Genomic DNA, 26,137 nt, shown 5'->3' with positions numbered 1-26,137 from the left:
CTACCAAAATATCCAGAAGAGAGATTCTGGATGTAGAAATAAAAGAAACTATGTGACTGATCGGAGATGAAAAGAACAGGTCAAAGATGACTAGATGCCAAGCACAGGTGCCAGGAGGATGGTGCCGCCATTAACAGGAAAAGGGAAGTCAGCAGGAAGGCAGGACTTTCCTCTGCAGGGTTATCGCCCCCCCCCCCCCCCCCGCCCTCAACACTCCTGCTGGCTGAAGGAGACAGCGGGGTGCTTTGGCCAGGCTGAATCTGAGGTGCTCCAAAAAAGCCGAGTTGGAGAATCCACCCAGTATTTGGAAAAACAGATCCGGAAATCATTCACACACAGAGTGTAGAACAAAGATTCTCAAACTTGTGTACATCAAAGATACCTGGGAAGCTTGTCAATACACGTATTCCTGGGGCTTCTCCCCTAGAGAATCCTATTCAGTAGGTCTGGGTGGGCCCAGAAACTGACATATTAACAAGCACCCCAAAATGATTCTGAGGAAAGTGTCCATGCTAGTAAAGCTGGAGAACAAAGAACACAACCTTGTGGCTGCATTTCTCAACCTTGGCTCTGCATCAGATCCCCTCCAGTGCTTTAAAAAATGTTAGACGTCTGATCCTCAACGTCGTCAAAGTGCAAGCAGTGACAAAATGGATCGGAATCACCCCTTCGCGTCCGAAGCGGTGATTCCTGAACCACACCCCAGGCCAACTGAATAGGAATCTCTGAGGGTAAGGCTAAGAACGCTACATTTTTAACCAGCGCCCCCAGCGGCTGGCAGAGATGGCTCCAATAAACAGTTATGAATAACAAAATATTCTTCATTGGTTTAAACCTTCCTATATGTGAAAACAACTCGAAAGAAAAATAATCCAACATTGAGGGCTGACAAATAAATCGCTTCCCTATACATACATCATGGAAGCGTCCTAAGCAACCGCTTGCTCATATTTTGCGAGGCATTTAAAGGCCTGCGCAGGACAATGGGGCGATGGAGCCCAATAAGAAAGCAAAGGGAGAAAGCCAACCACCTCGCCCCTGGAAGCCCAGGGGAAAACCTCGAACGCGGCCTCGGCGGTACCGGCCCCCGGGGTTCTCGAGGCGGCGCGGGTGCCAGCGGCTGCTCCCCGAAAAGAAGATGACTGTTTCCCCAACACCCTCCCGCCCCCAGCCCCGAGACGCCCCTCGGCCCGGAAGAGACTGACCCCCTGAGACAGCAAGTCCGAGACCTTCCCGGCGCTCCACCGCGCAGATGCGCCCGGAAAGTCAGACCCCGGCCCCCGGCCGCGGCCCCCCACCCGGCCTCGCCCCCTGCCCTCCGGGCTGCCCCCGTCTCCTCCCCGCTCACCCCGCAAAGCCGACCACCACACTGACCGTCTCACAACCGGCCACAGGACGGCGTCCACAGCTCGGGCGGAAAGGGCCCGCTGTGCTCCAGGCGCTGTCAGAGGACGGGCAAGGGAGAGACGCCGGCTTTCAGCGCGTCACCCTCACCGCACCCGGCGGCCATTTTCCTCCGTCTCCCCGAACTGACAGGTCACGTGGCCGCGGGGCCGCGGGGCGGGGCGTCAGTGGCCACGCCCCCGGGCGGGCGGGGGTGCCGAAGGAGGCGGGGCTGGAGGGGGCTGCGCGCGAGCTCGGCGAGGTGCGGGGGAAGCGTCCCCGGAGACCTCCGCCCCTTCCCTCTGGCATCCAAATAGGTGTATTTTTGACAAGCGCCGCAGCAATATTTTCTTCATTGTCAGTGTCACTCTTCTTATTATGGTTAGTTTATAATCCTTGTTTACCATTATAATCAAAGCTTATGCAGAGAAATAAACCACAATTATAACTTCAGAAGACATTACAAATACATTGCAAATGAAGGCCAGCTCAAACTCCTCCCTCTGGAACCCAGAATCGAGGTCTCTGCCCTCTCTGAACGCCTGATCTCCTGGTCCGGAGAGCCCACCTCCTCACCCCCACTCCCCACCCCCACCCCCGGCTTCCTCACTCCCCTCTCTGCAGCCCTGGCAGTCTGGCCTCCACCCCTGTCTCTCTGCAAAAGGGACCTCTGTCTTGCCCGTGGCCAAATGCGATTGACAGCTTTCCATTCACAACCATTACGTTCACAGCGCCTTCCTGGAAATGTTCCCCTCCCTGGGCTACTGTGACTTTAATTCTCCTAGTTTTCCTACCATTTCTCTGGCTGCTTCTCTCAGATTCCACCTCCCTTAAATTGGTTGATGTCTCCAGAGTTCAGCCAAAGCTGGACTCATGACCCTCCCATACCCAATGTGATCCTCCTCCTGTTTTGCTACTGTCAGGGGGCCTGGCTCCTGCCCCCATCCACAGAGACAGGAATTGGGAAGTCATACAACTCCTCCTCCTCCCCTCGCCAAGGTCATCCCACCAGCCAGTCGCCTGACTGTAGCCACTGTCATCACTCCTGATCTGTTTAAAGTCTTCAGAAGCTCCTCACCAAGACTATACCAAAAGCTCCCAACTACTCTCCTGCCTCTCCTGGTGCCCTACTAGCCTGGTGTCCAAATTCTCCAGGTGATTGGAGATCATGTTATTTCTTTGAGTAAACTCCTCGGTAGCCTTCCATTTCCACGGAAAAAATTTCCAAATAGTACGTAACGTGCAAGGCTCCTCAGAAACTGGCCCCTGCCAAACTTCTCGCCATTGCTCTGTCCACTGTTCTCTTCCCACCCTGCCCACACTCCCAGGCTGGCAAGTATTTACAGTTCCTGCGACACTGGGCCATGCTCTTTCTCATCTTCGTTCTTTTCCAAAGTGTTGTTCCCTCACCTGGACCTTCTTTCCTGTCTCTTGTCCAACTGATTCCAACAGATGAATTCTATTTGTCTTTTAAGATACAGCTTAAGCAGTCCCCTCTTTTGGGTGGCTTCCTAGATGACCTCAAGCTGAGTTTGTCATTCCATCTTCTGTATTCACTTTCTTACTCCACAGTGCCTAGGACACAGTCAGTACTCAAAAGTATGTATTAAAGCGTATTTAACCTATTGATTGGTCTTTCCCCCACTATAAGGTTCACTCCATTCTTATTCCACACCAACTCCCCTCACACTGTTTAGAACAGTGTCTGGCCTTGGCAAGCCTTTAAGGAGGAAACCACACCGTTTACGACTCCATCATGCACTTTGGGGTACTCGCTCATTGTCCCATGTGTGTCACACCAACATCTGATGGAGCCATACTCCCTGCTGGCATTTTCCATGAGTCGTCAGGTTGATCCATTGGGAGAAGCTTTTAGTGGTTCTCAACTTTGGCACGTCAGAACCATCTGTGGACCCTTTTAAAAATCAAGACTTGCCACTTGTTAGAAATTTAAAAATATATCCCCCACTGATTCCAGTGAAACACCATTCTCAGACTTGAGTTTTGGTCCCATTGTGCCCAAATCAGTGATTTCAAATATGGACATCCCTTTTTAATGCCAAACAATTTTCTGAGGACCTACACAGAATACTGGTTGGCTTTTTAGTAACCCCACTGACTGTGAAAGCGACACGGGTATTGGAATTTGTGGTCATAGGGATCTGTAGGTCCAGAATGGAAACCTGTGCTCTAAACATAATGAACTGTCTGGGTAGTCAGCAAGGCAGTTGACAGATTTTCTTGACGAGTTTGTGGACACACAGGAAAAATGTGAATTATGTATCAGAGGTTGGGTCAAAGGCACTGAAAGTTCTCACTGAAGTGTGTTGGTTAGTGAAATGATGACTCAGGGAAACAGTGCTTGAATTCTTAAGTGCCTTCCCCCATGGAACACCATTTCGAGAAGAGCTGCCCCCATGATAATCCTCACCTTTCCAACCCACCTCGCCACCACCGCCCCGCCCCATCAGCCCCTTCACCCGGTAATTTCTGTAACTCCAGCAGCATTGCCTGGTTAGTGAAACCGCCCCCCCACCACAAGCCCAGGCGGGAGGCAGGCCCAGGCTCACGCCTAGGCTGAGCTCTGCCCACCCGTGTGAGCCATACTGAGTGGTAGTGAACCAGCACAACTAGGACTTCTCTCTTGGGGGAAACTGGAACACGACAATAAGCGAGGTTGGGGGGTGGGGGCCGGAAGTGGGGGGTCTCCAGCTTAGGTGTCCCAGGTACCGCTGCAGGGCAATGCGGGGTTCTCAGTCAAGAGCTTTGCAAATCCTGGTCTAGAAGTGGGACAGTCAGTCCCAGACACTGAAGAGACAATCGCCTACACCACCTGAACCTCCTCACCGCCTCTCCCCCCAAATAAAAACCCTGAAGATAATCCGTGTACAGGTTGTTCCTTTCTAAATATTTTTAAAGCAGTCCAGATAACAGCATGGAGAGAAGCTACTAGAAACAGGCTTTACTTTAGCCAACATTTTAATGGAGGAAGAGAGGAGAGTCAGGTCCAAGGATGGCAGGATGAGAGGAAAGAGGGAAGCACTGAAGCAGAGAAGAGATTTATCCAGTAGGGTTCCGCCCTCCACTGCAGGTCTGAACTGGGGAAGGGAGGAAGCTTAATTTCAGCTTTATTATTATTATATTATATTTATATTATTAATATAATAATTAATAATGTATCAATTAATAATATAATATATTAATTAATACTTATATTGTTGATATAATAATATAAATATTATATTATTATACCAAGCCAGGCATTGATTACTAAAATGAGAATTTTTAATGACCAAAGGTGACTAGGTAATATTTTATGATCTAAGAGTGATGAGAAAAATTGTGAAAATTATGAGACCTACTCAAAATTTCATCCAGGGATGAGAAGCAAGAAGCAGACATAGAGCATTTACAGGAGCAGTCCTGAGGAAAAACACAGCGGCTTTATAATCCTACTGTATCACATTCTCCTCTCTCAATTATTAGTAAATTATATCTATTTTGATAATAAGTATTTCCTAACTCATGCCAAAAGCCGTTTATTCCTTTTCATACCTATGGACTGTAACGCTGATGTCTTGCAATGTTATAACTAGTGTGAAATATAACTGAAACACTTCCTCCTCAGTTTTGTTTCCAATACATCTCTTTCTCCACTTCCATCAGTCTCTTTGTGGTTTATGCAGCTTGCTTAAACCTTTCTGGCCAACACATCCAAAGGTTTCTTGTGTCAGCAGAATCACTCACATCACTTCCAGAGTCTGGCTTTTCTACTTGTCATGTGGTATTACAGAGAAGGAAAAATATGAGTTATCTTTCCAGTCCTCACCACTCTCCCCATCAGAACTGTAATTTTAATCATCCTTTCATCTTTTTCAACAATGTCAGCATGTTGGGAGGATGATTTCAGCAGTCCAATCTTTTTACAGGGTTTCAATTTCATTGTATGTCAAACTTTCCATAGAAATCTTAAAATGTTTTACACACCATCTTGCTCTAAAAATTGTTTTTCTCTGATTGTGAAAGGAATATGTATTCCTTACAAAGAATTTGGAAAATACAGAAACATGTGAAGAAGAGATATCTCTCCTAATCTCAGCACTCAGACTTCCCTGACTTCTTAAACAGATTTGAAACAAAAACTTTGTCAACCAAAGTCATTATTTTAAACATCCATTATTGAAAAGGGGAGGGGTAACAGGGATGCTCCTGAGATGTCATTTTTGCCTTGATTAGTGATGGTTGCTTCTGTCACTTCTCTTGCTGTCTTTGCCAGTCTCCTCCCTGACCCGTTTAATCAGCATATTCCTTCTACATAAAAAACAGGTAGAAGGACGTTTCCTGAAATCTGGGATGGCATAAGAAAGAAAAGGAATACACTAGAGGACAGAGTCAAGAACAGATACGAGAGGCAATAGGAGAGGGGCAAATATAAAACCCTGTATTTAAGGCAGGGGGGAGGAGGGCAGAGACAGACAGAGAAAGAGTTGGAGGAAAGAGAAAGAGTTACAAACTGGGTTAATATCAGTTCATATGAAAAAGACTTCAGGTTTTAGTTGATTGCAAGCTCAACATAAGTCCAATAAGGCTGGCAGCAGGGCAGACACATTTTTATGCTGCCAACCTACTGCCTTGCCATAGCTTTTAGACTCTCTAAAGCTTTTTTCATCTAATTCTTACTCTGATAGAGACTGAAGATTTGGAGCCCATCTTCATGAGAGGACAATCTAATTAGGGAGATGGGTCATATACGAACAGAAAATATTATCAGCTCAAGATAGTATAGGCTGAGACACAAGGATGTGGGAGCTCAGAAAAGTGAGTGGTCTCTAGGGATTGGTGGGAGTTGAGCAATACTCTCAAAAAAGAAAGGAGGAGGATAAGCAGGGATCAGGGAAATGATATCGACTAAGAGGGGAAACAGGGATTGCGTTGTCAGGAATTCTACTCAAGATTGACATCCAACTGCATTCATTTCGAGTTTTATATCAAAAGTAGTTTTGGGGGGCAACATTAAGTTAGTAAGAGGTTCAATTCTTCCCCTTCTTGAAAAGTTGGAACTCTTTCCATTTCCAGGGTCTTGGCATCTTGCTCTAGCTAAGTTGTTAGCACCTTGAATCCCCATTAGCCTCCGGAGCCAAGGTTCACTCACAGCACAGATTCCCATAAAAGGGAAGGAGAGCTGGAACGGAAAGAGACAGTTAATACTGCGTTAGGTCCACTGGTTGATTTTTTTTGACCCTTTCAATTCTATGAGACTATGAATTAATGTTTAATTTTATTGTGCCATGAAAACTATGTGATTCAAACCTGCTAGTTGGTATATGTTTTGAAATTTTACCTGTCTCCTGTCTTAATCATGAAATTTAGTTTCATTTTATCATATTTTAAATTATCAAGCAGTTTTTGCTCACTAAAGATACATTAAAAATTTAGGTTAGCACATCATTTAACATAGCATTAGATTCAACTAATTTTATTAATGATTCTACTTTATCTCTATAATTTTTTCCTATACCTTTCCCTAAAACCAATGTTTAACCTAAAGATAGCTGCTTTTCCATTTGTTTCTTATAAAGTATTAAATCATTTCTCCTCTACTTCCAAAATGCCTACCAAGTGGTTCTGTATTGAATTAAATTGACTTCAACTTGATTTATTTATGCATTTGGCTATCCTTGAGCCAATACAACACTGTTTAAATTACTGTCACTTTACAATTAGTCGTAATATTTTCTAGAATAAGTTCTCCAAGATTATCCTTCTTGGCCCTTTGAATCTCCACTGTTTATCTTTCTTAGAGTTTACAATAATCGATGCCTTTCATCAGTATCAAAAATTTCTCTGACATTCTCTCTTCTCCCCTATTCGGACTCTAATCACTCATGTGTTAGACTTTTTAACCATATCCCCTGTTTCTCTTACTCTCTTCTCCGTATTTCCTATCCTTTTTTTTTTTTTTTTCTCTTCATGCTTTGCTTTAGATATTTTGATATATATCTTTGAAGAGGAAGAGATTAATTACATTTGGAGGAAGCTGGAAAGACTTCTTAGTCAAAATAAGATTTGAGCTGGTTCTTCCTTACAGGATTGGCTAGAACTTCCATCAGGCAGAAGCATTTTACTTCAGGAATGTGAGTGAGGTACAGTGAAAAAATAACTAATACTGTTGTATAACCAGAGTGTGGGAGGGGAGAGGAGTGTTATAGAAAAAGACATAATACCAGTCAAATACCAGTGTATCAAGATATCTGAAAACTAAGCCTGGAGCAATGTGCACTTGGTATAAAACTTTGGTAACCCCAGCAAACAGAATCCCCTGGAAACCTACTAGGAGATTGCCCACAAGAAAATAATGGGAAAGCCATAGGATATCTATTTAGGGATATACCAGGAGTATCAGCAGAGGCTTTCAATTGTGGGATCAGCCTCTATTCACCATTCATTCATTTCACTCATCCAAATTCCTATCACGTGCCAAATACCTTTGAATATGTGAATAAGCTACTATAAGACTTACTCATTCCACACATATTTGTTGAATGCTTATTACGTGCTCAGCACTCTTCTAGGCACTGGGGATACAGCAGTGAGGATAAAACCCTGCCATCTCCCCTCATGGAGCTTATATTCCAACAGGGGAGACAGAAACAAGTCAGCGAGTAATAAGGAGTCTGCAGAAAGTGATAAGCGCTATGGAGAAAGAGAACTCAGAGTCAGAAGATTGAGGAGCGCAGGAGGCCAGAAGGAGGTGAGGGAAGACGCCATGCCCTGTTATGAGGAAGGGTGGTCCAAGCAGATGGGACGGTAGGTACGAAGTCCCAGAAGTGGGGACGTGCTTGGCATGTTCAAAGAGCAGCAAGGTCAGAGGGGCTGGAGCAGCATCAGCAAGCGCAAGAGCAGGAGGCGATGAGGCCAGAGAGGCTGGATCCGGCAGCGCCTATTCAGCCACAGCGCGGATACTGAGTGTTACTGCACGGCTGACTTGTTTTAGAAAAGTCATTCTGCCTACTGTGTGAAAAACAGATTGTCAGGAGGGACAAGGGTGGAAGGAGGAAACTCTTTAGGAGGCTTTTGTAATAATACAAACAAAAGGCGATGGTGGCTTGGATGCGGTGACAGTGGTGACGGGAAGGAAAATCAGATTCCGGGTGTATTTGGAAGTAGACAGCCTGGACGCCCAGTCCTGAAGTTTCTGGGAGATGGAAGGTGAACAAGGTCTGCAACAGACAGAGCGGAAGCTAGTGCGCGAAGTGTCCTTTCAATCACTGGACATGTAAATTGTAAGCAGAAGATTTACACCTGGTCAAAAAGGAAGTTCTCTCCCGTCAAGATACATTCAAGAGAAAAACATCAGGCAAATCCCAGGGGAGAGACATTCTACAAAATCCCTGACCAATACTCCTCAAAGCTGTCAAGGTCATCAAAAATAAGAAAAGTCTGAGAAACTGTCACAGGTGAGAGGAGCCTAAGAAGACATAATGACGAAATGTAACATGTCCTGCATGGGATCCTGGGAGAGAAAAGGGTGTGAGGAAAACACCAAGGAAACCTGAATAAAGAATGGACTTTAGTCAATAATAATGTATCAGCATTGGTTTATTAGTTGTGATAAATGTACCATACTAACATAAGATGTTAACAATTGGGGAAACGTTCTGTGGTGTATGTGGGAACTCTGCACTATCTTCACCACATTTTCTGTAAATCTAAAACTATTCTAAAATAAAAAGTTTATTTTATATATATTTTTTCAATGACTCAGCACATACAATTACCAATGCACTATACTTCATTTTTCTTTTTTGCTGGGTCACGCAATATAGAATTGATCAGAATCCCTGTGCTTTTAGGACAGAAACCTGTGGCAGCACTACAGTGCTGTAGCTATAGCATCAGCACTAATTACAGACCACAGTCTACGAGGGGAATGAAGAAGTAGGGACATGGAGTCTGTTTGCCACAGGGAGTGAGACGGAAAGCTGGGACGTGGTTGAGACTGGAATGCTTGAAGTGGAGACTATTGGTGATAACAAGGTCTAAAGCAGATCTGGTGGTGGCCTGAGTAGAATAGGGGACAAGATCATGGAGGAGGGCAAGTTAGGAAACTGGGAGGCCAGAGTGTAGGCAGGTTCTTCTACAAGGATATTGAAATCATCTGAGATCATGTGTTGGAGAGAGTGACAATAACCAGGTTCTAATATTTCCTAGGAGGGTGTAACCCAGGTAAGTCTGTAGCTGGTGGCAGCAAGAAAGGATGGCATGAGCGTCTAAACTCTGATATTTTAGGAAGGAAGCAGGGACAATGGTCTGCATGTGACAGTGAGGAGGAAGAAGGGCACCTACCTCAGCTCCAGGCCCAGTGAAGAGAGAGGGAAACCAGCTACCATTTAACAGGTCTGCAAGGGAACTTGTGTCCTCAGGAAAGACCTGGGTTTTCCGTGAGCGAAAGGTGAGGGGAAGAGTTTGAGCAGATAGGGGGTATTTTACTAACAACTAGAGATACCAGAAGATACACTGTACAGAGCTGCACGGGGATAGCAAGGTTTCCATTTTCAATATTGGTGAAAATAGAGATGATTTGGCAAACATAAATATACTGAAATGCTATGACTCTAGACATAAAAGAAGCTTCCATGCAATCACTGTGGCTGCATGAAGTTCGGATTGTTTAGCCATCCACACAGGAATTTCCACCAAAGAGCACCACCATCATATACTAAAAATGCCTACTCACATCGTGGTTTATGAGTCCAAATTCCTAATGGAACAAAATGTCAGGAGCACATGATTGTTGATACAAAATTCCTTAGTTCTTCATTTTCAGTCAGTTTCTCCCTGAGCAAACTGATTCAGAAAGTCAGATGATAGTCATCTGGGCTGTTTCCTTATATTGGATGTATGTTGAATCATTCCATTGTCTACTTTTCTGTTATTCTTGATGAAAGTTAATGAAAGTTTTAATTAATTTTATCTGTTTATGGCCTAACTGTGCCCCTGAAAGAAAATTACTTCAGGAAAATTCTGTGCACCAGTATAAAGGAAGAGAAGTACGTGTGCCTTACTCTCTTACTGGTTCAAATACATTCATAAATGTAACTTGACAACTTATTTTCTGTTTTTATGGGTTGGAGTGGGGTTCAGTGAACATATGGCTTATTTAATCTACATATTAATTGCTTAATTTCTCTCTTTTCTTCTTGCTATTGTCCCTTTAAGTAAACTTATTAGGTGAAATAGGTAAAGAGGGCACAAAATATGTTAAGTTCGAAATGAAGTTTACAAAATTATTTTGTAAAACACATCTCTCTTTACCTATCAACAGAAAAAAGACTAGAAAGAAATACACCATACTTACCTGAAAGGGGAGATACCATGATCACGAAGGTGGTTTTCCCAGGGCAAGGCTTATCCATTGCACTCCGGATGTGCTGACCTCTGTGATTTCCCCAAACGTGGGAAACTTGACTGCATAATTTGTGGTAGTGGGGGACTGCATTCGTGCTTTCCCCTGGGGAAAAAAAAAAAAAAAAGAAATGCACCAAAATGTTAAAACTGGTTATCAGTGATAGGATGATGGCTGTTTGTTTGTTTGTTTTACTTACTTGAATGCGTTTTACTAGCTATGTTATGCCTAATATAAAGAAGAGAGGAGGGACAATTAGTGTGGGTGTAGAGGAACTGATGAAATAATTCCTCATCTGAAGGTTTGGATAGAAAATATTTAATCTTGTCTACAATACACCTTCAGTCTTTGTATTAAGATTTTTGTTTTGTTTTTTGCCATACTGCAGATTTTCTAAAATTCATCAAATTCCACAAAACTTTGTTGCTTTGTATGAATAAGGAATCTATTTGTATCAAGAAGTATAGGTTATTTCAGTTTAGCAAACATATAACAATGATCAATTTTCTAAAGGATTCTGTGTACACACAATTCTGAAATGTGTGTGGAAGTGGTCCTCAGGCCTTAAACACGGCCTCCAGGACTTAAACGTCTTGACTCCGTTTGGCTCTCTACTATGAAACATGGAGACTTTGGGAATCATATCCCTACACAAACCACAAGTGGTGGCTGGTAATGGAGGCCTTTGGAAATGGAGGTCCCATAGCTAAATGAATTAAACTACTAGTCTGGAGTCAATATTGTATACAGTATTTGTATATTGTATATTGCTCTACATTCATTACTCTACCTCCTTCTTTGGTTGTAATGCATTTCGCTAGTTTCAACAAATAGATATTATATATTCACACTTAGAGCACCATGTGATGAGTATAAGGCACATCAAAGAGTAAAGAGTAGAGAACCTGTGACTGGAAGGTTCAGCAAGAGCTGCCTCGAGAAGAGTATCTTATGCTTGAATGCTTCGCATTCATCCTTACTCCTGGGCACACAGTACGAGCACAGTGAACGTTCCCTGACTAGTGACAACGAACCTGTCCTGATGGGGGTGAAGCAGAAGTTAGCTAGGCAGCAGAGGTGGATGTGGAATCAAGGGGAATTGTGGGTAAAAAGAATAGCAGGTACAAAGGCTAGGAGGCAAGAGAGAGAGTCTGGAGGAAGTATAATTATCCAACGAGTCTCGAGCAAAAGGGTGTCTTAGTCTGTTTAGACTGCTATAACACAGTACCATAGACTGGGTGCCTTATAAACAACAGAAATTTATTTCTCACAGTTCTGGAGAGGGGGCCAGCATGGTCAAACTCTGATGAGAGCTCTCTTCCAGGTTGCAGACTGCTGACTTCTCACTGTAACCTCACATGGTGGAGGGGGAAAGGAGCTCTCTGAGGTCACTTTTATAAAGGCACTAATCCCATTCCTGAGGGCCCAGCCCTCACGACCTAATCATCTCCCAAAGGCTCCACCTCCCAATACCACGTTGGAGTTAGAATTTCAACATGAATTTTAGGGGGACACACTCAGGCTATGGCAGAAAGTGTGTATCAGGAGAGGTGTAAATCAGGAGAGAGAAGCATGATGAAAGGTAAGATCATGGGAGGTTTTTTATGCTATACTTAAGAGTTTGAATTTATTATAAAGGGTTTCGGCAACAGTTTCATTTCTGAAGCAGGAAAATAAAAATTTGATTTGTTGACTTGACAAAGGTGACTTAAGGCTGCATTTTACAGAATGGACTGGAGGAAGACATCCCTGGAGGATGCAAGACCAGTTGGGAGGTCATTCCTATGAACTAGGGGAGAATTTGGCAGGCAGGGGCAGTGGCAAGTCAGTTGTCTGGGAGGTGAACGCTACTTGTGAATTCGTCTTTTTTTTTAATGGGACAATAAGGCAATGTGTATATAACATTCTTCTTGAGGCTAATAACTCATGCATTAAAAAAGTGTGGAGTGACAAACAGGAACTCATCTTTCTGAGGGACTGATGGCCCCGCTGGCCAGCTGAAGTCACCTCATCTTCTCACGGGCTCTCAGTCTCCAGGTGCTGGGCAGCTGACTTCGCTAGTGATGGCTATAAACAGCTGCCCCCTAAGCTCAGATCTCAGGCCTGTTTTTTTTAAGGCTGCTCTCATGCTCACCCTGCAAAAACGGATGGCAACCAGTGAATGGCATCCCTCTGCTGGGTACAGTGTATCCAGCTCTGCCAAAGCTGGCAGATCCCGACCCACCCTTCTGCTGGCAGTGAGTCTCAGCCTGGCTAATCGACGCCATTGGTATTGCTCGGGAGGATGTGACAAAAAAGAAAACTCAAGCACAAAACAAAGCATACTTGAAAAATAAGAGATACACATACGAAAACAGTAAAGATTTCTACCAGTAAAGAGAAATGCAGTATTTTAATGACATTAAAAATCTGAGCTGAGGGGCCAGCCCTGTGGTGTAACGGTTAAGTGCGTGCGCTCAGCTGCTCGCGGCCCAGGTTCGGATCCCGGGCGTGCACCAATGCACCGCTTGTTAGGTGATGCTGTGGCAGTGTCCCATATAAAGTGGAGGAAGATGGGCACAGATGATAGCCCAGGGCCAGTCTTCCTCAGCAAAAAGAGGAGGATTGGCATGGATGTTAGCTCAGGGCTGATCTTCCTCACCAAAAAAAAAAAAAAAAAAAAAATCTGAGCTGACATTTGGCTCCAGCAACAAGCAGACTGAGCCAACACAATTCACCTTGCTACCAAACACCTAGAAAAACTATCGGAAATAGAACACATTATTTTAAAAATCACATAGCTAAGCTTACAAGACAGAAAGGCAACCAAACAAAAAGTTTATCAAAAGATGCTCATATTGGCATAGTTGTTACTTCCGAGGAGGGAGGGGGGAAAGGAAAGGCTGAGGCAGGTACGTTGACCTGATGTGCAACGTTCTTTTTGTGAAAAAAAGACAAATTTTGAATCTAATATGGCAAAGCAAAATCATCTGCTCGATCTGAGCAGTGGGCACATGAGTGTCTGTTACATTGTTCTGCACTGAGCTATATGCTTCAAATATTTTGTAAAGTCTTATTTTTAAAAAATTGGCTAACAGTTTTTTCCTATCATTCCTCTAATTGGGGGAAGATAGGTATCGTTAGATAGATAATCGGCACATACACCTAAACTTGCATAACGCCTGTTGTATTGTTTGTGTATAACACTGTAAAATTCTTGACTTTCGACTTCTAATTAACTCCCCTCGCTGTCTTCCTCCGCCCAGTGAAACACTTCCTCACAAACCCAAGCACCAACTCCTCTGTGCAACTACCCAACACTTCCAGAACTTCCCTCCTCATCCCAAAGGCCCTCCGTGCATGCCTCTAATAAAGCACATAGTCCATTATATGGTAATCATTTATTAGCTCCTTGAAGACAAGCGCAGTGATTTATTCTTTAGTTACCCAGTACATGGGGAAGAACTTACTGAATGACTGTGGAACGAATAATTGAAGGGAAAAATACAAAATACATTATAATGTTCATCTATGTAAAATAGGAGAGGCCTGTTATCATCTGGCCTTCCAGGGCCTTCCTTACTGCGAAGCAAATCAAGCTTGTCATGCTTGTCAGCACAGACACATGCAAGGGCTGTGCTGGCAGGCGACTCTGGGTGCTGGGTCCGTATTGTCCTTGGTCGTGGCCCAATTTCAGCACAGTCCTGAATCTCAAAATGGGGTCATGTAAATCTGCCATCATAGTCTAGGCCTTCCAGGGAGAAAGCACCAAGACTGGACTGACTTGCATGTGTTCAGCCTAGCATCTTTGTACAACACTACAAGTTAATATGTTTGCTCCACAATTGTTCACAACAGCATCTAGAAGAGCCTGGAAGTACACTCCAAAGTTCCTTAAGTGTGTAATCATGGTACAGAAAGCCAATGGGAGTCCCAGTGCTCTGCTTCTCAAAAGGAAAAACCAGACACAGACATGAGCACAGTGAAAGGCCAACAACAGGACTGGGAAAGCCAATTCTTGCTTTTTAATTGAAGAAAGTCAGCATCTTCTTCACTTTATGTCTGTTTTAGGACAGAATGCAAGATCCCATATTGTAAAGTTGTTTTAATTGCCTTCCAAGGTGTTTATAACGTGACAATAGTTTCTTTTAAATACTTTTAAAGTAGAGTCAATGACTCCTTAGAATATTATCAACATATTGAAGAATCCTTCAATAAAATAAGACCATTACTTCTCACGATAGGCCTGGTATTCAGTTCTATGAACGGAATTTAAAGCCTCTGAAATTAGCAAACACACACACATGTATTTTTAAACTACTGTTTAATCAGTTTTAAAGACACACAAACTAGAAAAAAAAACATTTACACGTAAGTTAAAAACATCTTTAAAACCCAGCAATAAGCCACCAGTGCAGCTCTAAGGACACAGACTAGAAATGAGTGGTTATGAGATTATCACATCACAGTGTAACTGACACAGTGGTAGTTTAATTTACCATACAACAAGAACTAATTTATGAACCTGTTGAAAAATAACACTTCTTTAAAAAAATATTTTGGAATAATAAAAACAAAAAGCACAGAACACCACATTCTGTTCTCACCCAGGGAAGGCAAATGAGGACTATAAATACTGGCTGCTGGAGTTGGGACCCTGCTCACGTTTGGGTAACAATGTTCAACTACTCCTGGGCAGAGAGCAAGACACAACTTTCAAAGGAAGGCAGGAATGAAACCACACATTTTCACTCTGTACGTATGCAGAAGAGTTTCTCTTGTTTCACCTAAACTATTTTTACTTTCACTCCTATTGCTTTATACAGCACCCCTTCTGGTTCAGAGAGGCAGTTGCTTATGGGTGACGGAAGACAGAGAAGACGGCTTGGAACACATTTGTGTTGGATGTTTGATTCCTCTCTCCTTGTGATAAAAAGTCAAGAGCAAATGAACTTCATTGACAAATTCATATACACATACACAGAACCAAAAATACTTAAAATCTGGAAAGAGGCATATTTTAAAAGTCTGTCAAACTCTTTAGATGTGTTTGTCCTTTAGTGGGAAAGGATTAAAAGGAATATTAACAAATCAATTTCTCAAAGAAGTTATCCCAAAATAGAGACTGGGCAGGATACAGTCATTTATGACTCCAGTAAAAGGCAGCCAGTCACTTTTTCCACTTCAAACATATTATTAAGAAAATGGTTAGTCATTCTACTTATGTTGCTCTGTACCTTTCAGCTTTTCATTATATTTCCATTTCTTTTTATACTAGAACAATTTGATAAAACATGACTGAGGAGATGGCTATGCATCATTGAGCAAGCTTTAGACAGTGGTTTTGCATGGATTTTTATACTATTATTTATAGAACATATAGTTTTGGGGTTTTTTTGTTTTGTTTTTTTGCATTATAAAAGGTGTACTAAAAGAAGATAGTCACATGTTGCTTAACGATGGACATATATTCTGAGAAACGCATCATTAGGCAATTTCGTCGTTGTGGGAACATCATAGAGTGTACTTACACAAACTTAGATGATACAGCCTCCTACACACCTAGGCTATATGGTACTAATCTTATGGGACCTCCATCGGATATGTGGTCCAGCTTTGATCATTATGCAGCGCATGACTGTAGTTATAATCAGTTTTAAAAGCGCAGCATATAAATGTGTCTTTAGGCTCCATTTCAGAAAGTCTTTCCAATCAATCACCTATAGAGCTTGTCAGTTCTTTACCAGGGTTTGCATAATGTTAAAAATGTATTAAAATAAATATTATTTAAAAACATTATTAAACAGCCCACCAATTAAAATGTAATTGGCTGCATCCTCTGTACAAGAGCCTCAAAGAGCAGCTTAGTCATAGACTATAAGAGCATTCCTACAAAATACCAACATGGAAAATCTCATTTAAAATTTTCTTCTGTGATGAGCGTTACTATCTCTCAGGTAGTAACAGGTCTGACCATTTGGCGCTGCAGGAAAACCCGGCAGAGACCCTCTGCATTCTGATCTTCCAAACCCAACTTCAGAGTGGAATTTCTTTTTTTAAATGCAAATCTTTTCCTTCAGCATTAGGAGCATGCATTGATACAAACTCACTTTTACAAAAGAAGGGCTGTAAAGCAGAACTTTCAGCATCTAAGATAAGTGTAGAAACAATCAGCCATTCATTAAATGCATACTGGGTTAGAGTACCAGCTTTATAAGCTCCTTGAGGGCAGTGAAGATTACATTTCACAGTGTTATTTAGAATTCTGCACCTATGTTAAATCTGATATATTCAATTTCAGCCAGGATGGACTATTAGTGGCTGAATAAAACTCTACAAAATACTGGTTTGTATCTAAAACTCTGGACAAATCCTTCGCTGCCACAGCAATAACAGGCACCATTCCGAAACAATTATTCTCTCAAGTAATTTTTTCTTTCACTTACAATGTAGAACTCTTAAAACCAATTAACTAATAGTTTTGAACAATTTATAATAAGGAAACAAAAAAGTATAAACGTCCAGAGTTGTTCATGAAGATACAAATTAAAATTTACACGGTATGAATTTTAAATAGGAAAGATTTTTGTCCTAAGTGTAATCTAGTCCTCGAATAAAAGTATAAATTTTGTAATTATTTTAATGGCAAAATTTTAAAGTAATTTCTTCTATAGTTTAAAATAAGTATAATTAAATTAAATATGCTTTAAATTTCTTTGAATAAAATAATATTTGAGAAGTTGTATGGTGGTAAACCTTGTCCAGTAAAGTTGGTAAGTTGTATAAAGCATTTTTTAGCATATATCTTCTTCAGTTTTACAAAGCACAAACAAAAACCAAAAAAGCAGAGAAAGCAAAAGTACAATATGTTTTCTTCAGTAGAGACAATGTCATTATGAAAAATTCATTTTAAGGGCTATCTCCAGTAGAAATGGGGTGCCGCCACGCCTTCTGATTTAATGGACTGAAAGGTTTTCCTTCCTCTGTTGCTATGAACACCTTTAGAAAAGTCAGGGCTTTGAGCCCAAGTAATAAAAGTAAATGACCATGATAACAGTCCTGGTTATGAACCTGCCCTGGTCCGTGACTCTTACAGATCTTACTGAGGCTTCCATTCATTACTGGTCATAAATTTTAGAACTGACCCTTTGGGCTTATTAAGGAACTTTCCTCTAGAGGACATAAGGCTCATTAATGACTGAGCCAGATGAAGATCCAGGTCTCCTCCCAGGACAATTAGGGCTTCAATGTAAGTTACCTTCACTTTTTAGAACCATTCTCTTCACCACAAATTCTTCTCAAAACTGGTATCTGGAAATCCTGTATGGGAATGTCACACATGGCGGGGATCAATAACAAAAATACTTTTTAACACAAAGTATGGTGGCAGCTTAAGTGGTGGCTGGACATTTTTGAAGCCAAATAAACCTTCTCTATCATGCTAGACATTTTAAAAGCCAAATAAATTTCCCCAATTACCCTGAGTTCCAATAAAAATGCTTATTTTAAAAACCAAGACTAAGCCACTTGTAAAAGAGTGACAGCTGAGATACATCAAAGTGCTATTGTTTCAAGAAAATGAAACTGAGGGAAGAATAATTATTTTTGTTCATTTTTTCCCTGAGCAGTATAATAATTAACCAAAAGTATCAATGTGATGTTGACTGATCATCTCACAAGTGGTTTCATGACAACTGGAGAGTGGAGAAATAGTATAAATACGGACTGAATCCTATACTATTGATTAAGAAAGAAGAAGCAATCCCTTTATACTTAACAGTAGTACAGATATACTAGTTTTCTACTATAAGTAGAAGTAAAGTATTAATCCTTACAACACTCCAAGTAGATATACTCATTCTATAGAGCACAAAAAGTTTCTTCTTGAGAAAGTCAAGCTGCGAATTAGAATTATTTCTTTAGTTTTTCTTCCAGATTGCATACCTGTGATTATACTTCCTCCAAAATTAGAGAAAAGCTATCCAAAAAATATTTCATACAAAAAAATAGTTATCCAGGGGATGAAAATGAGTCAAACTGTCTATATAATGTATTATCTTCAAAGTAACTGGAGAATTCACCTATCATATTGCTTTCTGGATGGTAGGGCTATGATTATACTCACCAAACAAGAAATAGGTAACAGTGATTTTAGGTTTACAGGCTGAGAAATAAAATACAGTCCAGTAACAGAAATAAATGGTGATTATTTGTCAATAGCTAGATAGACTGAACAAAAACAAAGCCTTTATTAAGCTTTCTTGTTTTCACTTACAACATGCCTAGATTTGTCTTTTAAACTCTAAATTTGTTTACTTTTCCTTAATAGTGATCAGATTCTCGGCAGCATTAATTAAACTGAGGAGACATTTTGGGGGGCTGATACTTTCCATGATTACTCTTTTCTATCCTCTCACATTACACAGCTAGCTTAATTTCCACACATGAGAAAACAGAGAAAAGTTATTTAGCTCTCTATCCTTTCCTGGGAGGTAACAGGGCAAGGCTAACTTCATCAGGTGGAAAAAATTTACCTTCAGAAAAATAAAAACATTTCATATAAACAAAGACTAGGATATTTCTAAAGTTCTAAAAAGATACATTGACATTTTTGCTGAAGACCTCAAAAGCTCCAAGTCCATGTGCTTTTCTCATCTTCTTTAAATGAAATACCACATAGCTTGAACCAGACAGTTGTTCTGTCCTTAAATTCATTTGCAAATTTATTAATGACAAAAATAAAAAAAAAGAGACTCATCATAGACAGACAATTTGCATTTCATTAAAAAATTTAAGGCAAAAAGAAAATAAATTTCATAAAAGATTGGTCAAATAAAGGTGAAGTCAGAAGGCCCTGCCCACCGGTCGCTCTCCCAGCCCATGATCTATAACTGTGCCCGAGGCCCTGACGCCAGGCTGGCCTCACATCCCACATCCCACTCTTCTGCTTTCCGCTATTGTAGCCATCACAAGACTCTGCAGGATCAAAGGAGATACCTAATAATTCAAGGTGAGATTAATTATGGTGAAAATGGCCCATAAGATAGAATTTTCTACTTGACAGAATCTAAAATTCATTAACGAGAATTCACAGCAAAATTTTAATGTGAGAAGTTAAGAGTTTGAAAACTAATTTATATTCTTTGAAAATGTGGTTCAGACCCAATGACTTTAAGTTTTCATTTCCCTAAAACTTTCCCAAATATGAATTAAACTGTCAAGGATAAGAAAGTGATTAGCCAGTTAGCAACCTTACTCAGTGATTTCTCTTTCAAAACCTTCAAACAATCTACCACTATTATTTTCATAATCTTTTTATAATTTCATATAATTTATGCTTGATAAATTTAACTTACAAGCCCAACATATTAAAAAGTTATTAAACTTTTATGTCTCACATAATCACAAAGAACTCAGATAAATAAGGGTGGAAAGCGCTTCTGCTGAGCACCTGGTCCCTGCACTGTGCACCTGTGCCCTGTGACAGCTGCCACTGGCTCTAGCTCCAGGCCACACAGTGCTTTCTACATTCATGCCTTCCTTCCTGTCTTTGTCATCTTCTCTCTCTCTTTTTAAGAAAATAAGCTTAAAATATCCAACTGCCAACCTTTAATTATGTTTAAGAAATTCTTCCTTGAAGGGTTCTCTGACTGACACAAGGTAATTAACCTCTCCAAGAAAATAAGCTACCTATAATTTGGCATCCATTACTGTTTACAGTTTCACTACGTACTGTAGTCATTTGACATACTTTAAGAAAACCCTTCCAATACTGAGATGTTTATTGCATTTTTAAACTATCCACAATCTTAAATATCCTGTTTCAAATTCCTCCAGAATTCCTTTATAGCACACAATATCAAATACTGAAATAGTGTTCTCACAATATTATACTTGAAAATACCATTTAGGAACAATATTTTAGGAAATAGAGGGTTTAAGGCAAGACACTCATTTGGAAAAATTAATTTCTCTCAATCACCCAGACTGACAACTATTTTTCCACCTCTTCAGCGCCTTGGGATATGCAACATACATTCAGCAACAGGGCACACATATGATCCTATGGACATATGCTGAGGTCCTGAGTGCCCACTGAAATAATGGAAATACTTTATATAAGGCGTGGCCCACAGGGACATGGCATGGGAGGGGTTCTTTCACTCCATTTCCCCTCTGTATACAGGAAATTCCCTATCTACAACTGTCCGTTTCCCCAAATAAATCTCTTTTCAAACAAACACAAACCCCTTGAAAAGGTGCTAAGATTGGTTTCTGTTAACATACAAAAAATAGCCATCAAAGTGTTTCCGCATTGTTGTTTTCATGATGAATGTCTGGAGGCTATTTCTTGATTCTGATTGCAAACATTGTTTGTTGTGGAAAAACTATTCTGTCCCAAAGAATTTTCTCCTTCATCAAACTTTTTGGATCGTGACAGCCAAACATCTTCATGCGTATTCTTTCTTCTTTGAGTTTTTTTCACTGGCAACAACAATAATACTAAGATACCAACAATGTGAAGGCAGTAATACCAGGAGCTAAAAGAAAAAGGAAAAAATTTACTTGATTAAATTTTTGATAACCATTCTTAATAACTGCACACTTGTCAAAATGTCACATGCCCCCTTGGGATGAGCACATTACTACATGATTCTCCTATTCCTCCTCCCTCATGAGACGGAACTCTACAGCGCATGCCAGTGGGTATTTATAAAGCGCTGTATAACCCGGCCTGCTTCTGAGCATGATACTACATATCATATTACATTCCTCTGGAAGGGTCATAAGGCCATGGCTAAACAGAACAAAAAGGTACTTATTAGTAGCTGCAGCGATCTGAAAATAATCTCTCAAATCCACAGAATCAAATATTGAGCAAACAAAGAGAACACAGTGATAGTAAAGACTTTCTCTACCCCAGCCTCCCCTGCTATTCACAAATATTCCAATGACATGAGTAATAGATACGCAATATTGCTTCTTGATGGCTACTGTCATGAAATAAAGAAAGGTCGCATTACTAAAAATATTATTAGAAGTAACATTCCCCAAATTAAATATAAACCAAATGTGACCTAAACAGCTTCTATAGCTGTAAGTTCAAGTGACTGTGACAAAAGTTCCTGGGACAGAAAACCCAACCAACAACTCAGTCACATTTAAAAATATGTAATAATTTTGTTAAAATGGAAATTTTAGCAGGAGTTACTTAATGTCTTCCTGTATGATTATCATCATATTCAACTCAACAATTTTTTGATCACATACCTGTGCTGTCATTCTAAATGCTAGGGTAACGAAGAATTTATGAAAGAATAAAGTTTCTGATCTCCAAGATATCACTCCTCTAATATGGGAGGAGTGGAATTTGGTGGGGAGGGAGAGGAGATAAACAGATAAACAAAACATGAATTCAAGACAATAATTTCTATAACATAGAGATGACAAAGTACCAATAAAACATGCAAGAGTGAAGAGGGAGCCCATAAATGAAATATAAGTAATTTATTTCTTTTGATTAAAGAAATTAAGAGAATTAATAATTCCTTCTAAAGAACAAGATACACTTTCTTTTTTTAAAACTGCTTCATCGTGTTCTTTATTGTCCATCTTATTTCAAGTTCCCTGTTCCTTTTTGGAGTTAGCAGGCTGATAGCCTGAACTCTTGGTCTATGGACTTTACCAATAGTCACTCGATTATCAGAAGATACATTTTACTTCCGGTCCCAAAATATCCCCAGTGACTCTTAAGCCTCTGCTTTAACACATAACCTCCTACACCTTGACTCTAGAGCAGCAGTGAGCAAACTATGGCCTGCAGACCAAATCTAACCTGATGTCTCTCTTTTCTAATTGAGATGTAATTGACATATGACATTATATTAGTTTCAGGTAACATAATGACTCAGTATATGTATATATTGTGAAATAATCACCACAATAAGTTTAGTTAACATCCAAGTGTAGAAAGAACAGCTACATTTTCTAGTTAAATCTTTGAGCAATCTGAGGCAGTGGTTACCCAGCTGATATTTCTCTAAATCACACTCTCTTCTGAGGGCTGAGTGGTGTGAATTATTCCATAAAAAAACTTGAGACTGCTTGGTCTAAGATTAAAAAGTAACTGAAGATCCACTTAACTGCAAGAAATAAGGTTATGGTACTATTTTTCTGTTCTACCCAATAGCAAGGAGCTTTCTTTTAAAAATAAAGTTATTCCCACTGGCATTTTTTTAAGGGTAACACTTACCTGTAAAACATGAATGATGGTTTTATAGAAAGAAGTACAAATGGCACAACTGTGTAACTTATTGCTATTTGAGTTACTATCCATGTTAAAACATCATAGAATAATTTAAGTTGGGGAGGTTCGATGAAATAATGTCTGAAGTTACTTCTCATCTGAAATAAAGAAACAAAAATATTTGCTCTACATTATTTCTTAAAAATTACACTGACTACATCACCTGTTTCAAGGATGTAGAATAACTGAAACTCACACACTGCTGGTGGGAGTCTGCCACTATGGGGAAAATTGGTTCAGAAAAAACTAACACATGTATGTATGAGAAATACAGAGAGAGTGTGATGAAGCACATGGGCAAAATGTGTGGATCTGGGTCAAGGGCATATAGGAGTTCTTTCCAACTTTTCTGTAGATTTGAAGTTGCATTAAAATTAAAAGTTTCCAAAAAAAGTTAAAAATAACACAGCCTGGAGATCCTTAAATCATAATTGGTAAACTATAGTAATATATATAAAGTTCAATCTACTATCAATTTTTTTCAACTATTATGAAGTGAGGCATCCTTCCTTGTTCTTTAACGTCTGCATTTATGAAAGACAAATGGATGTTACACACTGAGCTCAGGTCAAACAGCACTTATTCAATAAATGGCAACTGCACACATTATTCATCGTTAATGAAAGCTGGGAAGAGCTTCTCAAAAAAAGGTGTTTTCTAATAATCACTATTTTAATATTTTTTTTAGCTTCCAAGAAAGTCAAAACATTTCAGTTTTGAAACATGCAAACTTAACCAAATATTATTTTCTTTTTTCTATTGTGTTCCCCACTTTTCTTGTTTAATATGTTTATAGGTAAAACATTGCCCTGCCATGAGGATGCCACACAAATTTTTCAGAGATGATGAGGTGTATGGTTAACGGCTCTTCCCTACAGAGACCGTCACTCAGTGACCAGAACTGAATCCCAGCTCCTACCACTTCTGGCCTAGCTCACCGCAGGAGCTACCCACTCTCTATTCCATTCTGTCCCCCAACGGCAAATCAGTTTCCCTGAGGCATGGTTTTCAGCATTCCATCACCATACTTCAAAACCTAACCTGACTCCCTGGTACACAGACAGAATGACGCTGAGTCTCTTTCCCAGTCTGGTGTTCACGTTCTTCTATTATTGCTCCACTTCCCTCCACCCCATCACTTGCCTTTCCAGAATTACTCACTATTTATGCATACATGAAGTCTCTGCTTCAACTAAATTTACTTGTTATTTCCAAATACACCAGGCACTTTCAAACCTGATTTTGCTAATGTCACTTCCACACCTAGAATATCATTTTGTCCCCCCATTACACTTTACTCATTATTGAAATAACTTTCATCTTTCAAAGCCCAAATCCAACCACAGTTTCCTAATGAGGCTACCGCCAGTCAACCCAACCAAAAGGGATTTCTTTCATCTCTCAACACCTATGGTACTTACTATCTATAAAACCCATGGAACCTATCATATATGCCTTGTGGTGTACGTCTACACATACACATACACATACATACACCTTACGCCGCTAATTAGACTAAACTAGCAGAAGGGATAGCCCTTAGTTAATACTTCTTGATATTTCCCTCATACGCCCCCAAGGTACCTTAAAACTGAATACAGTAAATATCTGCCAGTTTGTTAAACGAAGCCCTCTCACCTGTGCCATAATAAGCTTGCTCAAACACCATTGCTGTCACGTCACTTTCCTCTGATTGACTTTCGAGGACTTAACACTAAACTAAATTGTCCTTCTTCTTTGACCACTCATGTCACCGATCTACTTTCGCAACTGTTTCCCAAAATATTACTCCAGGTCCCAACCCAGCAGATACTCTAAAGAATTGCACCCTGCTTCCAATGTGGTGTCTACCCATCCCCTTTATCTAGGCCTATCCATAGTTCACTCTTCATCTAAAAGAGGACTCAAAGGTTACAGCCTTCAGCAAACATTTCTAAAATAAACCTACCCGTCTGATCATCTTTATTTAACTCAGTTTTTAGCTCTCCTTCAGAAAATTCTGTAAAGACAATGAACACTTTGTGGGTGCCTCCTGTGTATCAGGTCTTCTCCACAGATGAACCAAGTATGGAGCCCCCAGGAGCACTCAACAAACACGCCAGGCACACACCTCACTTCCAGCCAGAGTGGAGCGCTGACAATGGCCAAGGAAATAAGGCCAAACTAGTAAAAGGTTTACCCGCCTTTTCTATCAGTTCAAGTGGACTACAACTGAGGTATAAAACGAAATTCGTGATACTTACAGCTCGCGCTGCTAAAGTCATCAGCACTCCTGTTAGGAATGTCAGATAATATCCTGGGTATACCCCATGCCAAATGGCAGAGAGAATGAATGTCTGGATAGTTGGACTCCAGGAGACTCGTTCATAACACACCCTAGAAACCACGAAAAACACAGAGAGCCAAGAGGAATGAGGGATTAGAGTTTATAAAGCCCACAATGGTCATTCTTTTATTACCTGACAGGATTTAGGATAACCAGGAAAACCACCACAACTTATCTTAGGCAATAAGTTTATCTGTGACTTTAGGGAGGTTATAGCTATTAAGTATCAAATTTAGGAAAACAAATTTAATTTCTATCTTCTTACTGGTATATGTAATAGCTAAAATGATCATTTCTAGTGTTTGGGAATCTATACTATTTACAAAAATAAACTTTAAGTTATTTTTATTTTATATTATTTTACCATTTTTTTTAACAACATTAAGAACTTTTAACTGATCTAACAACACTATTCTTTCTGGCAAGTAGGCTGGGCTTAGTCTAAAGTTTTCCTGTAACAGGGTAGAGAACTCAGATATAAGTAAGATTTTCCTAAGGTATCAAATTTAAAATATAACAACAAAAAAAATAACACAACAGATTAGCTCAGAAAATCTGCAGCCATTGGGGAGACTGTAAGGCACCAGGAAGCAATGATAATATATTCTGGATATCTCAAGGGATAAAGATATTCAACTTGTCATAAAATAAAGGACACTAGAAAAGAAGGCTGCTTTACACAGAAGGTGCTTAGAGCCCTACCATTACAGGGGCAATTTTTTTTTTTTTTTTAAAG

At 40.3% G+C, this 26,137-nt stretch overlaps 2 protein-coding genes and 1 non-coding gene across 8 annotated transcripts in view; 1 reads left to right on the top strand and 2 right to left on the bottom strand.

Moving 5' to 3' along the window:
* Positions 1–1,513, bottom strand: part of KIDINS220 (kinase D interacting substrate 220) — a 117,955-nt gene extending 116,442 nt beyond the window's left edge. For all 5 annotated transcript variants that reach the window (XM_087437189.1, XM_014792150.2, XM_014792151.2 and 2 more), the window contains exon 1: positions 1,375–1,513. The gene's annotated coding sequence lies outside the window, so the exon portion shown is untranslated. The remainder of the gene's footprint in view (positions 1–1,374) is intronic.
* A 9,220-nt stretch (positions 1,514–10,733) lies between these two features.
* On the top strand, positions 10,734–10,897 carry LOC147916035 (U1 spliceosomal RNA). Its single transcript, XR_015553700.1, has one exon. It is a non-coding gene; the product is annotated as a U1 spliceosomal RNA (small nuclear RNA).
* A 4,090-nt stretch (positions 10,898–14,987) lies between these two features.
* The window catches only part of MBOAT2 (membrane bound glycerophospholipid O-acyltransferase 2), a 128,342-nt gene continuing 117,192 nt past the window's right edge, over positions 14,988–26,137 (bottom strand). For both annotated transcript variants that reach the window (XM_087437188.1, XM_087437187.1), the window contains 3 exons: positions 25,319–25,451; positions 23,022–23,173; positions 14,988–21,309 (listed from right to left, as the gene is read on the bottom strand). In XM_087437188.1, coding sequence (XP_087293314.1) covers positions 21,093–21,309; positions 23,022–23,173; positions 25,319–25,451 — 502 coding nt within the window. In that variant the 3' untranslated portion in view covers positions 14,988–21,092. The remainder of the gene's footprint in view (positions 21,310–23,021; positions 23,174–25,318; positions 25,452–26,137) is intronic.

This window comes from Ceratotherium simum, chromosome 11 (assembly GCF_057802395.1).
Source record: "Ceratotherium simum simum isolate JZ-2026a chromosome 11, ASM5780239v1, whole genome shotgun sequence".
Lineage (NCBI taxonomy): Eukaryota > Metazoa > Chordata > Mammalia > Perissodactyla > Rhinocerotidae > Ceratotherium > Ceratotherium simum.
Note: the sequence above shows the minus strand (reverse complement) of the source record. Positions and strands in the feature narration are given on the sequence as shown.